Source organism: Gopherus flavomarginatus, chromosome 5, assembly GCF_025201925.1.
Source record: "Gopherus flavomarginatus isolate rGopFla2 chromosome 5, rGopFla2.mat.asm, whole genome shotgun sequence".
NCBI lineage: Eukaryota > Metazoa > Chordata > Testudines > Testudinidae > Gopherus > Gopherus flavomarginatus.
The window spans coordinates 139,037,296-139,054,367 of record NC_066621.1 but is presented as its reverse complement, the minus strand read 5'-3'; the positions used below and the strand labels follow the sequence as shown (position 1 = coordinate 139,054,367).

General features: G+C 45.3%; 1 protein-coding gene across 1 annotated transcript in view; it reads right to left on the bottom strand.

The window, feature by feature from the left end:
- RCOR1 (REST corepressor 1) overlaps positions 1-17,072 on the bottom strand; it is a 130,527-nt gene that overhangs the window by 34,422 nt on the left and 79,033 nt on the right. The window contains exon 4 of the mRNA XM_050954193.1: positions 809-861. Coding sequence (XP_050810150.1) covers positions 809-861 — 53 coding nt within the window. The remainder of the gene's footprint in view (positions 1-808; positions 862-17,072) is intronic.

Here is a 17,072-nt window from a genome sequence, read left to right as displayed (position 1 = left end):
TCATGAATGTCAGCTTTGATCTTCTATGGTTTTGCTGGAGCATCTGCTGGACAGCCCAGAGCACATGTATTGTACGGTTTCTCATACCTTAGCTGAGAAAAGATCAGGGACGCTGAAACTTTAAGATGTCTCTTCTCAAAATGTTTAAGACCTACACTTCCAATAGCTAACACAAAAATGAGGGTTTGGTCATCTGACTAAAACCTCTTCCCCTCTTAATCACTCACCCTTCAGTCCCATTGCTCTTGCAAGGGCGTCATTTTTCTAATTCTCAAGTCAGAGTCCTCCAGTAGAGACAATACCTTTATTCCCAATACAATAAACCAGAAGAACCCATCCCTCCTCCCCACCACACAACTTAGCACACAAGACGTTCCACTTAATTCAGAGGAATTTCTCAGGTGCATGAAGCTACCCAACTGTTGAAGTGTTTGTCGAGATGGGTTTTAAGCAGGAGACAGAAAAAGCCAGAGTGAAATCTGGACCTCACTCAAGTAAAGGAGAGCCTTGTCATGGGCTGCAATGAGACCAGAATTTTACCAACATAGACATAGATCAGACTGCAACACAAGGCCAAATACCACTGAAAATGAATGGGAGGTTTGCATCAAAACTCTGAAAACAGTATTTGGGCATTTTAGTAACTATCATTAATAAATTAGGATGAACTGCAGAAAAGAATTATTATACTGGATGAGTGGAGGGAAGAAAGTTTGCAGTGTAGCAGTTTGCTTTAAATCAAGTTCTAGTATCTACTGTGGAAAAAAGGTCAGTTTAAATAAAGAAATACAAATAATCGTTTTGTTACCTGTTCCATGTTGTATCCATGTTTCTCTTTAGCAATGGCAATGTATTCATCCACTGAAAAATAAAAATAGATCCTGAAGACATTTCACACATGGGCCTTGCCTCACTTTTCAGTCTACAACAGAGGATATAAAATCCAGTTGCTTTGAGTCTAAATAGGGAGGAGGCTAATGGTTACTTATTACCCATATTATTCATCTATTGCTCAGTAATGGACATCACATCCCCTGTAGAAAACTTGGGGAAAGTTATATTTAAAAAACATGCAAGCAAAAAAACCGAACCACATGGTATCCTGTTTGAATACTTTCCCAGTAGGTTGAGTTGTAAGAATCAGCCCATAAGCCTGCATTCTTAAGGATCAGAAACAGCTGAGGGTTTCAACCAGGCAAAGATATTTAATTTAATCTTGCTCATATAACCTAACTCTGCCCCTTTGTGCTCATGCATGACAATACACACTCTTAAGGGACAATCACCATGTGTTTGTTTTAATAACCACAAAAGACTCCTGCTTCCTTTCATGAATAGGATGGATGGCAAATCAGGTAGTTGTTTATAGGACTATTGTGATTTGCAGCTGAAGTTGAAAGGTGGTTATTAAAATGGCAAGAGGACTGCAGAAAGAGAAAGGATAGATGCCTGCCTGAATTCTGTTCTCTTTGGCTGTGTCACAGGCTTTTTACATGCTGGACAAAGTACTTAACTCAAAAATCTTCAAAATTATCACTAACTGTTGGTTCTTTGCTTTCTGGATGCTCATTTTGGGACACCTAAGGTCTGGTTTTCAGATATGCTGAGCTCTTCACTCCAAGTGAAATCAACAGGAGTGGAGAGGGCTGAGCAGCTTTTGAAGAAGGGGAAAATATGTATCTTCAGTGGGGCATCTGATATTAGTAGACCCTTAATATTGGCCTAGATATCCATGTCTCAGCTCCCCATCTGTAAAATTGGGACAATACCTTTCTAAAAACTCTCAGGGGCACTGTAAAAATAATTTCATTAATCTTTGTGAAGCAGCTGGTTACTATAGTGATGAGTGCCATGGAAAAGCCCAGGAGGAAACAAACAATTCCATATTCAGTGCAACTTGGATGGGGTGAAGTAAATAAAGCATGAGGCCACAAACTGAAAGGAATACCATATAATTGCATTATTCCCCAAGTACTAGCCATCCTGTCCACCGAATGACATAGGAGTCCTGTGGAAATTTTGTGATCACATCCCATGTAAGCGTGTATCACAATCCAAGTACTGTACACAAGCAGGCAGAATTAGGGTTGCACAGGAAACCTTAATTAGGATGTTTCCCAGCTTGAGTGTTTGACTATGCGCCCTTAACTTTTCTTAATGTAGATATTTTATATGCGATTCATTAAGTGCTTTGCCTTAAGGTCCAACAAAAACTTAAGTGCTAGAGACAGTACTAAGCTCTTGGGAATGCCAATCACTTGGGGAAAGGATTGCTGCGTTAACTGGCTCTTCAAATGAGAAAAGATCTATAGTTCCAGATACTATTTCATCATTTTTATCTATAATTTTTTCCCCTTGGAAATTTAAAGAGTTTTCCCTTCCAATAAATTACTTAACAGCTACAGCAAGTAAAAACCACATTTTTTTAAACCATTCACTAAATGTCTTTTCTATAAATTCCAACCTAGCTAAAAAGGACAGGAAGAGGGGTCACTATAGCGATAGCAACATTAATAGAACTTCATAATTTATAGAGGAACTAAGTATGTGGTGAAGCAAACTACTAGGGGCCTCACACCAGGACTCTGGACAGGAGGCACAGTGTGCTTATGTGTGCGTGTATGCCAGGGAGGAAGGACAAAGGGAAGAAAGGAAGAGGAGAGGAAAACGAACAGTAGAGAAGCAACTTTCATATACTGAAAGGAAGAGGGTGTGTGTGTGTGTGTGTGAGTGTGAGAAAGAGAGAGAATCTATTGTGTCAATAAACAAGGAAGTTGCAAGCAGAAATGAGGCCCTGCCATTTCTCATCTAACTATTAGCTCTCTCTTTCTTTGGAGCTCACACTTTGAAAGTTCAGAGGTGTTTGGCAATTCTAGATTCTTTGCTCCTATCTTGTAGGTATTACCTTTTGCATTAAAGTAGGGCCATGCTACTGCTTATGGACTTGAGTCACTCATTGGATCCTTTTAGATTCAACTCAACTCCTTAGTATTACCATACACTTGAGTTGCCACAGCTGAGACCCACATATGTCACACAAAACACACACCCTTCCATCTTGGCCTTGTCACAAAATTGCACTCCATTCTGGAAGACTTGGACCTGTCCACAGTGATCTAGGCATTTGCGACCTCCAAGCTCAATTATTGCAACTCCTCCCTGAGATTTAAGCCACTCACCTTGCAAACACCTCAGCTGGTACAAAGCATAGCAGCTCCTCTGCTTAGCAAAGCAGATCCCCCTGAACACATCTCACAAGTGATCTCCTCATTCAATACAGAGCCCAGGTCCCACAGTCTCCATCTCGAGATGGAAAGCCTACCATGGAAATCTCCCTAGCTACTTGAGAGATTACCTCTCCTGCTGCATGACTTCCCTGGCCGGGAAGACTTTAGGTGACGGGGGTGTGTATGCACGTGAAGAATCTACTGGCTGCTGTTAGTATGTAAGCAAACAGACCTGACTAGCAGAAGTTTGCGGAGTACAAGCTGTGCTGTAAAAACAGTGCTGGCAGATTCTAGTTGTTTCTTTATAGAACCACTGCACCACATTCCTTTCTACTGTAACCCCAGTGACCTGAGTGCAGTTACAAGGAAGAATCCAGTCTACAGCTCTGTCGCATCTTACGCGCATTTAACATGCGCGATTTCGGCTTTACGTGGTCGGCAAAAACAAAAAACAACAAAAAGAGAAAAACAACAATTTTAATACTGTACCTGTAGTGCGGAGGATTCCACCCACCATTCAACTCAATGTAATTTTGACTATATGCAGTTTTCGCTTTAGGCGCTAACTGCGGAACGGAACCTCCGCGAAAGATAAGACTCACCTGTATTGTGTTTAAGAGCATGCCCACACCACAACCATACGTGTGACAACAGCATGTGAAGACATACCTGAATTAGCTTTGGTACCAAAATTTGCTACACTGACGGTACGTCTACACTTAAATTGTTGCAGTGGCGCCTCTGTAGCATTGACACTACCTATACCAACTGAAAGGTTCTGCTGTCAGCATAGGCACTCCACCTTCCCGAGAGGTAATTGATAGGTTGACAGAAGAATTCTTCCAGTGACCCAGCACTGTCTACACTTTGGGTTAGGTTGGCATAGCTACAGCTCTGGGGAGGGGGGACTTCTCACATCCTTGAAGAATGTCTCTCTGCCAATATAAGGTCCCAGTGAAGACAAGCTCTAAAGCTAGTTCAGGGATGTCTACACATGTAGCAGTCAGACCTTTGACTGCAACGTCGACATACCCTAAGGGTTGGTCTGCACTACAAAGTTAGGTTAACCTAGCTACAATCACTCAGGGCTGTGAAAAAACTCTCACCCCTATGAGACTTAAGGCTTGGCTACACTTGCAGATGTAGAGTGCTAGGAGTTAAACCAGCCTTTGGAGACCACAGCAGGGAAAACTCTGCCATGTGTTTACACTGTCAGCTGCAAGCGGACGGGCGTGGCCATATTAGCAGCTTTTGCAACACCACAAAGAACAGTACATTGTGGTAGCTATCCCGGTGTGCAAGTGGCTGTGACGTTTTTCAAATGGGGTGGGGTGGAGTGTGTTGTGTGTATGTAGGGGGAGAGACAGTGTATTTTGGGGGGCTGAGAACATGTCAGCATGCTGTCTTGTAAGTTCACACAGCAGCAGACCCCCCCTCCCTACTTCCCCCACACACACATGCAGCAGCATTCCACACTAATGCTTTGTTTTGTCCCAGAGCAGATAAGCATGCCAGTTGTCAGAAACGAAGCTTTGAAAGGGGATATCCGCATGCCTACAGCCGATTTCAAAACAATAAACAGAGTGGCCACTTGACTTCAGGGGATTATGGGATGTCTCCAGAGACCAATCACAATGCAACACGTCGTTCACACTGACACCCAGGTGTTTCAGCCAGGGCGCAGCAAGTTCTATGCTTCTCATGGAGGTGGATTACCAGGAGCACTCCAGCTGCAGAGTCCAGGCGCTCTACATGCCTTGTCAGTGTGGACACCTCAGGAGTTAGGGCACCCAGGGCTACTTTAATGTGCTCTAACTTTCAAGTATAGTGTAGCCATGCCCATAGTTAATCCAACCTAAGCTCCAGCATAGGCAGTACTAGGTCAACAGAAGAGTTCTTCCATCGACCTAGCTACCACCTCTCTGAGATGGGTCTAATACAGCGATGGAAGAACCCCTGCAACTGTGCCACTGTAGAATTTCCAGTGTAGACATAGCCTATGCTATTCTAGAAAAATGCCTTTTCGCCAGTATAATTGTGGTCTGGTCTACACCACAGACTTTCACATCCCTGAGCAGTATAGTTCTACTGACCTAACCCCCAGTGTAGATAGTGCTATGTCAGCGGGAGGGCTTCTCCTGTTGATATAGCTACTGTCTCTCAGGAAGGCAGATTAACTATGCTGACAAGAGAATTCTCCCCCCCTCGGTGTACAGCATCCTCATTAAAGCATTACAGCAGCATTGGTGCACATGCGCCGATGTAGTATGTTAAGTATAGACCTACCCTTTGTCTGCACTAGGGCTTCTGCCAGCACAGCTATGTCTATTTGGGGGACAGGGTCACACTCCTAAGGCTTGGTGTACAGTACAGGGTTAGATCGACATAAGCTGCCTTGTGTCGACCTAGGTGCGGAAGAGTCTTCTCTTAAATTTGGCTCCCCCTGACACAAAGTGCCTCTCTACGCCGATTTAGAAACACCACCTCCCTGAGCGGTGTAGAGGCACGGCTGATGTAATTGGATGGACGCAGTGTCAGCGTAAACACTGTGTTGCTTACGTCGACTGTTACTGGCTTTCAGGAGCAGTCCCACAATGCCTTACACTGACAACACAATCGATACAAGCACTCCTGGTGAGGACACGCACCACACACAAGCAATTTAATAACTGCAGTGGCTTTATGCAGACGTAGGTTAGGTCGAGAATTCTGTAGTGTAGACATGGCATAACTCAGTGGTGCTCAACCAGCGCATGTGGATCCCTGGGGGTACGCTGAGGTCTTCCAGGGGGTACTCAACTCATCTAGATATTTGTCTAGTTTTACAAGAGGCTACGTAAAAAGCACAAGCAAAGTCAGTACAAACTAAAACTTCATATAGACAATGACTTGTTCATACAGCTCCATATACTATACACTTGAAATGTAAATAAAATATTTATATTCCAAGTGATTTACAATTATATAGTACAAATGAGAATAAGCAATTTTTCAATAATAGTGCGCTGTGGCACTTCTGAATTTTAATGTCTGATTTTGTACGCAAGTAGTTTAAGTGAGGTGAAATTCAGGGGTACGTGAGACAAATCAGACTCCTGAAAGGGGTACAGTAGTCAGGAAAGGTTGAGAGCCACTGGCCTAACTGACATAGCCATGCCAGCAAGACTTTCCAGTGTAGACCATGCCAAAGACAATGATGTTTAAGAAATGACAGTTATGTGACAAATGAAGTGTCTGATTCCTACGAGGGCCATTGCTGCTATTAGAAACCAGACCATGCAAAAGGAAGATTCCTGTACACCTTCAGGAAGGCTCCTGCTTTCACGGGTTTTGTGCTTGACTGGTGCATAAGAGCGAACTCCCCCATCCCCCTCATAATGTTCTGCTCTGGCCAGCACACAGGATGGGAAGTATGTGCTCACCCAAACATCGCCTGTCCACAGCTCAAGTCTCTCTTCCCTTCACCTCCCAGAAGGATGGTCAGGCATAAAAGGCCTGCTAATGGCACCTTGCTCTGCCTGTATGCTGCAGGCAGAAAGAAGTGGGAAACATTTAAACACTTGCTAATCACCTCTCTCCAGTGCAAAAGAGAGCTGTTAGGGTAACCACCAAAGGAGATGGACAGGTTGCATCCAACCCAGCATCAGTGGAGAAGGAGAGAGACACTCCCACGGCCTCTGGAGGGAGAGGCTACTTGCTGCGGAAAAAAACAAAAAAAACCCAAAACCACAACGAACAGGAGTACTTGTGGCACCTTAGAGATTAACAAATTTGAGCATAAGCTTTTGTGGGCTACAGCCCACTTCTTTGGATGCATAGAATGGAACATATAGTGAGGAGATGTATATACAGAGAACATGAAAAGGTGGGAGTTGTGGATGGCTTTGCACAAATGGATTTCCCGAACTGTGGAGGGCTGATAGATGGGATGCATATTCTTGTTCTGCCACCACCCCACCTAGAATCCGAGTACATTAATCGGAAGGGGTATTTTTCTATGGTTCTCCAGGTGCTTGTGGATCACCGTGGGCATTTCATTGACATTAACACAGGCTGGCCTGGAAAGGTGCATGATGAACACATCTTTGGGACACTGGCCTGTTCAGGAAGCTGCAGGCAGGGACTTTATTCCCAGACCGGAAGATCGCAGTAGGGGATGTTGAAACACCCATTGTGATCCTTGGAGACCCCGCTTACCCGTTAATGCCTTGGCTCATGAAACCGTATACAGGGAAGCTTGACAGGAGCAAGGACCGGTTCAACTACAGGCTGAGCCGGTGCAGAATGACTGTGGAGTGTGCTTTTGGCTGTTTAAAGGGGCACTGGCCATCTCTGTATGGGAAGCTAGACTTGGGGGAAAGCAGCATCCCCGCAGTTATATCCGCGTGCTGTACCCTCCATAATATTTGTGAAGGGAAGGGTGAAAGATTCAGTCAGGCATGGACCTCCGAGGTTCAATGCCTGGAGGCTAAATTTGCACAGTCAGAGAGCAGGGCTACTAGAGAGGTCCAGCACAGGGCTTCAAGGATTAGGGATGCCTTGAGAGAGGAATTTGAGGCTGAAAACCAACAGTAATGTTTGGTGCCTTGTACAGGAGTGAAGTGCAGTGGTTACAATGTTAGTAGGAATCTGTTTTTCCTAAGCTGATTTGCAGTGCCTGTTTCTTTCCTGGGCTAAGGTATCTTTGACTTTCTGCAATAATAAAGCCTGTTTTCAAAGCCAAGAATTCATTTATTGAAAAGAAAATTACTTTATTGACACAGACACAACTTTTTGGGAACCTAAAAGGGCAGGGGGGTGGGGTGGGGAACTGTACAGTCACAGGTTTGAATATGTCCTGTCTGGAGTGCTGTGCAATGACTGCTGCACTTCAGGATGTCTATACTGCATGGTGATGGGGGCTGAGTGCAGAGGGTAAGGGTCGTAGTTCTCAGGGCTGGTTGGTGAACGTACAGGTGTTGGAGGCAGTTGGTGGTGGTAAGAACCTGGAGGCTGGGGAAGGGGGTTTTGAGCTGACATTGGGGCACAAGAGAAAGAGCTTTGGGACGGGAGGGGGGGGCGATAGTGCTCTGCCTGCATGGCTACAAGAGCCTGGATAGAGTCCACTTGGCACACCAGAATGCTTATCAGCTGCTTTGTGCTTTTCTTCCTGGCTGCTGTGTTTTTCTGGCAGATCCTGCTTTCCCTTTCCCTCCAGTCCTGCACTTTTTGATTCTCTGTGGCAAAGAGATCCATAACTGTTTGCAGCAGGTTGTCTCTGCTTTTTCATGGCTTCTTCCAGAGGTTTTGGAGTCTTTGAGCTGTTGATAATACGGGCAGCCAAGAACTCAAGGTTGCTTGTGGAAAGGCAAAAAAGGCAACACTTAACAGAGGCAGCATTGTTTATACCACACAGTTATTCCCACACAGTTAAGAAGTAACATTCTTCACAATAGCATAATTTTCCCATACCAAAGAGAGCGCACATAACCCACAGGAGCCCCGAAATGGTGAGTAAGGGGGTCTGTTTCCTTCAGGGCAGTACTGTCCTCGGGGTTTCTGTGCGTTGGGGAAAGCACACAGCTGCAGGGGGCACTGACACTGAACACTATCCCAACATTTTCCACAGGAGTTGATCCTGGAAGATCTCTCACTGCTGCGGGTCACCTGGGAAGAGCAGGAGGGTCTTCTACAGCAATGCAGATTCCGCCCTGTCCCCTATGCAGCTTGCCTGAGCGCAGCAATGGTCCCCCCACCCCTCGCTATTCCACATCTAGGCATGCATGCATGCATGCATGCAGAACTCTCCTTCCTCTCCCGAAAAATTTCCATCCTGAAAATAAAAGCCGCTTACCAGGAACCCACTCCTCTGTTTGTCCTCCACCAAAGTACCGGCTGCTGCGACTGGCTACCTTTCTCCTGGCTTGAGAAGAGCTCCTGGCTGCATGCCTCCAGGGATTCTAGGGTGTATCCTCCCACCCCAGTACCCTTACTCTCGGTTTCCTCCTCCTCCCGCCCCACTCTGAAGTGTCCATCATGGTCCTCGGATTGGCGGTGGGGTCACCCCCAAGTATCGCGTCCAGCTCTTTGTAAAAACGGCAGGTCGTGGGAGCAGTGCCAGAGCGGCAGTTTCCCTCGCGGGCTTTGCAATAGGCACTCCGCAGCTCCTCCACTTTAACCCGGCACTGCAGCGCATCCAGGTTATGGCCCCTTTCCAGCATGGCCCTTGATACCTGCCCAAAGGTATCGTAATTCCTACGGCTGGAGCGCAGCTGGGACTGCACATCTTCCTCCCCCCAAACACTGATGAGGTCCAGAAACTCGCCATTGCTCCATGCTGGGGCTCGTTTGGCATGTGGAGGCATGGTCTCCTGGAAAGATTCACTGATTGCACTCCACACCTGGCTGTGCAAACAGGAAGGGGATTTTTAAAATTCCCGGGGCATTTAAAGGGCGGGTCACCTGAGGCCAGGGCAGTAGAGTTCGAACTGATGAGCAGAGTGGCGGAACAGGCATTCTGGGATACCTCTGGAGGCCAACAACAGCGGTTTTGGTGGCCACACTGGCGGAGCAGCGCTGCATCACCAGTGCTGCAGTCGTTATTCCCCAGGCCGAGGTGGAGTACAGCCAGCGCTGTAGCCAGGGAGATACAGCGCTGTATGTGCCTTGCAAGTGTGGACGGTGAGTGAGTTGCAGCGCTGTAAAGCCACCACCAGTGCTGCAACTCTCCAGTGTAGCCAAGACCTAACAGTTGCTACTCTGACACTTGCTGGGTTTCCCCATCGGTGCATTTCTCCCTTAATCTCACTGGAAACCCTACCTCCACGTCTTGGCTTTTGGCTGGCTAGGTGTTTGGTAATAACATCCCCTCTCCCAAGTCCTGTGGGTGTTATTCAGTAACACACAGACACTAACGGAGACTTTATTAGCTGCTAGAAGGAAGGGGATAGGAACAAATAGCTGCACTGCTCCTCATTACAGCCCCAACTCTAACGATTTGAATGATTTTAAATACATAAAAAGGGAATGTTTATTTAGGGGTCTATTATCTGAAAGATAGGAAATGCCTGGAAGCAGCTTCTTCCTAGGCACATTCCATCAAATATAAAAACCCTATAGAACATATATTTCTGTGGAATCTTCCCCAGAATAAATATTTGCTTCCTGACAGCTTCGCAAATGTCACTTCATGCCTAGCAGAACCATGGACCCTGCACAGGGTTTGCAGGAGAGAGAAAACCTGGGGAAAGTGAAGAGAATGCAGAGGTAGAGCTGCGACTGTAACCTCAATTCACCCCGTCTACTGAGGTACTGCAGGAGACTCTGAACACTTTGCATACTACGTGATGTAATACCCTGAGAGAACAGGGTGAAATAAGGACACAGCAGCAGCCTTAGCAGCCTGCTGAGGTGTGCTTCATACTGTTTGATCAATGCTAGAACGTGCAAGATTTTGACTGTAGCTGTAGGTTTTTATCTCTTCCACCAAAAAGAGATGCAGAATAAAAATCAATTTTGTATAATAAATCAAATGTGGATCATTCATACACAAAACGTGAAATATATTTTCAACTCCAAAATGTGATGGAAACGGGAAAAAAAAACAAAGAACAAACGCTTTTGCTATAAAAATGAATTGCAACATTGGCCAAACTGCAGCACAGACCATTAGTAAAACAATTTTGCCACCTTGTGGCCACAAAATATTTTTAAAAAGAAAACAGACAAAAGTATATTCAAGTTTAGAGAGCTGCAGGGAAAAAAAAAAAAAAGAGGCTAGTTTCTAAGGCTTGGTCCATGTTTAATATTTATTCCAACATTGCTATGGTGGTTAGGGGATTTTCCTCCCCCTCCCCCCACTGACATAGCAACACCTGCCTACGTTTCTAGCATAGACCCAGCTTACACCAGCATAGTATGTCTTCTGCTGTTACAGCTTATGTCTCGGAAAACTGATGAATACTATACCAGCAACAGAACTTTTATATTGGCAAAAACTGCATCTCCACTTGGAGTTATTGCTAGTATAGCTACGGTATAACTTTTCTAGCACAGACAGGGCTTAAAACTAATCTAGCTATAGCAGTCTAAGCAGTTTTTTGTACAAGTCCTGAGCTAAAAAGTGCCTGTCTACTTCACAAATAGAGGTGTGATTGCAGCATGTACAGACATCACTAAATTTGCTTGATTCTAGCTAGCGTAAATACCAACAGCAGAGAAGCTGCAGCAATGTGGACATCAGTGTGGGGTGCACAAAACTGCCAAAGATTCTAGGTACCTACTCCAGTGGCTATAGGGTGACCAGACAGCAAATGTGAAAAATCAGGACTGAGGTGGGGTGTAATAGAAGCCTATATATGGAAAAGATCCAAAAAATCGGGACTGTCCCTATAAAAATCGGGACATCTGGTCACCCTAAGTGGCTAGCCCACAGCGAAGTCTGCGCCGCTGCAGCTTCACTGCTGTTGGTACCCAAGCTAGCCCAGATATGTCTACACGGGCTGCAGTCAGACTTCTCATTGTAGCGGATCAAAGGGGTAGCCATGTTAGTCTGGATCTGTAAAAGCAGCAAAGAATCCTATGGCACCTTATAGACTAACAGACCTTTTGGAGCATGAGCTTCCGTGGGTGAATACCCACTTCGTCAGATGCATGTAGTGGAAATTTCCAGGGGTAGGTAGGTAGGTAGGTAGGTAGATAGGTAGATAGATATATATACACATATGCAAGCAAGCTGGAGATAAGGAGGTTAGTTCAATCAGGGAGGATGAGGCCCTGTGCTAGCAGATGAGATGTGAAAACCAGGAGAGGAGAAACTGGTTCTGTAGCGCAGACATGTGAAGGGACATTTTTGGTGGTTTTAAAACATCAATAATGTTTTGAGGGTTCTTTGTTTTTCCTAGTAGCTACTTAACTTCAGGAACCATGTAACTGAAGGTGGCCACACTGCCCAAACTGCCTTTTAGGTTTCTGATACTCACTAAAAAAAGCTAACCAATACAAATACCTGTTAATTGCGCAACTTAGCCACTCATTTACTATTTTGTCCTTTAACATAGTATTTTGGGTGTGTATATATACACATATATATTTAGAAACTTTTGCTGGTACAGCAGTGGCAGTGAGGAGTATGACTTTAACAACACTGTTATAGTAGTAAAAACCCTGATGTAGACACAATTATGGCTGCAAAAGTGTGTTTTGGCCAGTATATCACCACCAGTCTTACAGCGCTTTTCATCAATAGGTCTCAAAACGTGACACAATCTTTAATGTATTTATCTTCATAACACAGCTGCAAGATAGGGAAATTTAGCTTATATCACTCACCAAACCAGCATAAGCTACAATGGTAAGAACATTTTGCTGCCAGTATAACTAAGGCTACACTAGGAGGATTTTTCAGTATATATCCCATACCACCAAAAATTTTCTAGTGTAGACTAGGCCAAGGGTAAGTGGCAAGAAGTATTTGCAGTCAAATAACTTCAGTATTTGGAGATAGCTATAGTAAGTATAGGGAAGTACAAGGGAATGCTGAAGATGCTGAGGCAAACATAGCTACTACTCAGGCAAAAGCGGCAAGTTTTTAAAAAAGGTCATGACTATAGTATGGCTGCCGCATTCCACCCCAGAGGTGGTATCTGCATAACTAGCGAGTGAGATGCGCGTTGGGTTGGACAGTAGTTTAGGACTCTTTGGGTTGATAGGTGCTACATATGTTTTAAACTTTATGCTGTTATTCCTACGATAAATAATAATCTGTTTAAACTCTTGGCGTTAAGGCAAATTCCCAACTTTAAAAACAACATTTTCATCCCTCGTAGAAAGACAGAGAGCTCCTTAAGGCATGTTTTCACGCCAGAGTTAACCCAGTCTCTTACCAACGTGCTGCTCCTATTCCCAATCCCAACCACACACAAAACCTTCTCACTAATATTGGGTAGACTTCCAACCTGGTCCAAAAGAGGATGCGAGATGAAGCTTGGGTTCTGCTTTCACTCGGGCTGGTAACCTGCCCATTTTGCAGCTCACAGCACAGGCTAAAAGTCATTCAAGTGTTGACAACCCTCCAATGCCTTCCCAGAATTCCCCATGTGCCCAAAAGAACAGACAAGTTCTCCCATAATTCAATGGGAAAGAACCAAAGCAGATCAACCTACTGCAGCACAAAACACCATGGAATATGCCCCCAGAAGTCCTAGCAACACACATGGGTGAAAGCAGCACCCGTGAGTGCACAGTAACTTGGGTAGGGCTGTGCAGTGTGGCTCTGTGCTCCTGGACACCAGTCACCCAAGTTAAACAGTGAAGACATACCCTCAATTAACTTCAGTTCCTACCTGGAAATGATAGTGCATAATGGCAACATCCACACAGTTACATTAGACAAGGTAAAAACTTATATCTGATCTTAATCCTCATGCTTCAGAACATGAGCCAATAATTAATTACCTTCGGAAGAAGCTTCCTTCATGGGCATGTTATTGCCAGATTGTGTACTATGGGGTTGGTGTTTGTTTTTGTGTGTGGCACATTTCTCCTTAAAATTATGTATGGTTTCAGATACTATTTGGGTGAGGATACCGAATTAAGTGGGCTATTAGTCTGATCCAGGATATGGTTCTTGTAACTTTTTCCTTCACCAGGATCTTATTGGTTTGGGGGGAAAAATGATATTCCCCAATTATGGACAGCAGAACAGAAAGCACTTTATTCAAAGTGTTGCAGTCCTTGTACAAAGACTCTAGTGTCAACCTAGGAATGTCCCATCACCTCTTCTCATACTCCCAAAGTTAAGCACCATGAGTGGATCAGCCAGTCAATAAGGAATTACCTTATTGTGCCAAAAAATCAGTTTCTAAAAAGGAAAGTGTCTGATTTTGTTAGTGAAAAGGCAGCTCTGGTCAGTGAAGGATGGGTTACTCACCTTGAAGTAACTTGAGTTCTTTGAGAAGTGTTGTCCCAATGCATAAAGCACTTCAGATTGCATATGTGCTCGATGCACCCAAGACTGGAGATTTTTGATCATTTGGTCCATGCATGCCCTGCGCCCCATGCTCTACATCAAGAAAATAAAGGGGACTCCTGGTCTGCTGCCCTTTCAGGGCAGGTCTACACTTAAAATGCTGCATTGGCTCTTGGGTGCACTTAAAACGCTGTGCTGCTGTAGCGCTTTAATGGAGACACTAAGTCTATAGGAGAGAGCTTCTCCCGTTGCCTTAGTTAATCCACCTCCGCGAGAAGTGGTACCTATGTTGGCAGGTGAAACTCTCCCACCAACCTAGCACTGTATAACCGATGCTTAGGTTGGTATAACAGTTGCTCAAGGGTGTGGATTATTCACACCCCAGGTGACAGTTATACTGAAGTAATTCTATAGTGTAGACCAGGGCTTAGTTCATTCTCTACTGTCAGTTCTCAGTAGCAACAGGGGGTGGAAACCAGGCAGCAGGGAAGGTTGGGCGGTGGGTGGGGAGGGAGGGAGGAGAGTGAACTACAGACCAGGAAAAACACACCTTTAAGAACTCAAATTACCACAAGGTGGGTAACCCATCCTTCTTTGAATGGTCATTGTTATGTCTAGAGCACTTCACATGCTTCACAAGCTACATCTCTTTAAAAAGAGGTGGATGCTGTGTAGGCCTTTGACACAAGAGAGAACTGCTCGGACGAGAGTGTTGCAGGGTGGATTTCTCCAGGTTTACTCCAATACCCAACCTCTCGAATAGATGTAGCAGCACAGCAGTTGCTTCTCATCTTTCTTGGCACGATTGTCCCTTCTAGAGACAGTCTAGGGAAGGGTAAACTGTTGCCCCTTGTTGGGAAAGTAAGCTACTATCACAAAACACCTGAACGAACACTTTTGGTGCCATCAAGGATCCCAAGGCGAAAACACTGTACTGGTAATGTTATTGGTCAGTCACAAGCCTCAGGAATCTCCTGTTGGCTGAATGAATATCCACATGAAATGAGGCATCTTTGATATAAAGGACTGGGAACCAGTTGTCTGGATCTAGAGACAGGGTAACTGACAACAGGGTCACCATTCTGAACTTTGGGCAGAGAATGAACTTGTTCAGATCTCTGAAGTCCACAGTGGGTCTCTATCCCCTTGTCTTCTTGGGAACTAAGAATTACATAGAGTAGAACTCCCTTCCCTTTGCTGCTGGAGGTACGAGTTCTATCGCCCCCAGTTCAAGGAGCAATTACCTCCTCCAGAAGAATCCTCTCATGATTGGGGTCCCCCAAAAAGGGGATAGGAAGGGAAGAGAACTGGATAGTATACCCTGAGAAGACAATTCCTAGTAATTCGTCTGTCTATCATGATTCTGTCCAGGCACATTGAAAGCCAACTTTCCCCACTACCTTAGAGAGGGGTTGTTCAGATCCAGAGAGATAATCAGCACACGGTTTTCAAAAGTCCAGTCAAAACACCAGTTTTGAATGTGATGGTTGGAAAGTGAAATACGATTGACCCTGTGCCCCCTTTCTATGCAACCTTTGATGCTTGCATGGCAGTTTGTACTGCAGCCGGTGATAAAAGGCAGGCAGGGCTAGTCATCTGAATTACAGCTTACTGTATTTTCCAGTGATTGCAGGTGTGTAAATATCTGGCAAATTAAGTGCGACTTAGGAGACGTTCAACGAATGGAGAGACTCATTTGTCTTTGCTCTGAACAGTGCATCACGCTCATATGGAAGGTCTTCACCATGCTTTGAACCTCCTTTGGAATCCTTGAGGAGGAGGAGAGCCACAATGAGCGTCTTACCACCACAGCTGTTGCCATGGACCTCGCTGCCATGTTCGCTGTCACTTCAGATTGCCATACGTGCAATCTGGTTATCAGTTTTACTTCACTAATCGGGCTCAAAACTGGTCTAAAGTTTTAAAGCACCTTATTGGTGAAGCTGCCAATTTGTCACATGCGATAAAATCATACTTAGCCATCCGAGTTCTGCAGTTTGAGAGTTAAAATAGCAGGGAAGTCGAGGCATACAACTATCCCCCAAAGAGGTCAATCCTCTTTGCTTCCTTCTTGTGCGGTGCAGACCTGGCTTGCCTCCATCTGCTATGCTTGGTGACCACTGACTCTACCAAAAAGAGTTGGGAGATGGGTGAGAGAATAGCTACTCTGACCCTTTTGGGGATACAAAATAATTCTCTCTTCAGCAGACACCCGCCAGGTTCGCACCAGTATCCAAAGGGGCTGAAGAGAGTCCTGGCTGGTTCAAGAATGGCCTCATTAATAGATAGGGCCACATCACTCAGACTCTAGCAATGTAACACGTCCAGCAGTTTGTCTGGCCTTTCCTGGACCTCTTCCAGGGGAGCGTGAAGTGACTCTGCCACTCTCTTGAGGAAGACTGGGAAGGCCTTAGGATCATCAAGGCATGGTGGTAAAGCTGGGATCACAGCCTCATCTGGGGAAGATCAGGATAAGGTCACCAGCATAATCCTCCTGTTCCTGTTGCTCTTCTTCCTCATGCTCTGTAAGTTGCACCCAGCAACTGAAGAAGCAGCTCCTCCATCTTCTCTTGGAGCCTTGGATCTCCTTGGGTCCCTGGTCTCACAAAGTGGGTATATTGGGCATTAGTCTCTTGGATATTTCAGGCCCCAGTGATGGGCTCCTGGCCAGCAGCCGCTGTGTTCTGGCTGCTCAACTCTGTGAAATCTGGTCTCTCCTACAATAGCCAGATTTCACAGGGGAGAACCGATTTCACGGTCCGTAATGCGTTTTTCATGGCCATGAATTTGGGAGGGCCCTATCGATGATAGAAGGCTGCACCTGGACTATGCCCAAGGGATCCCTTGAGGGGATTTAACCCGGATGAAACCGTGGAAGTTTCCAAGGTATCTCACTA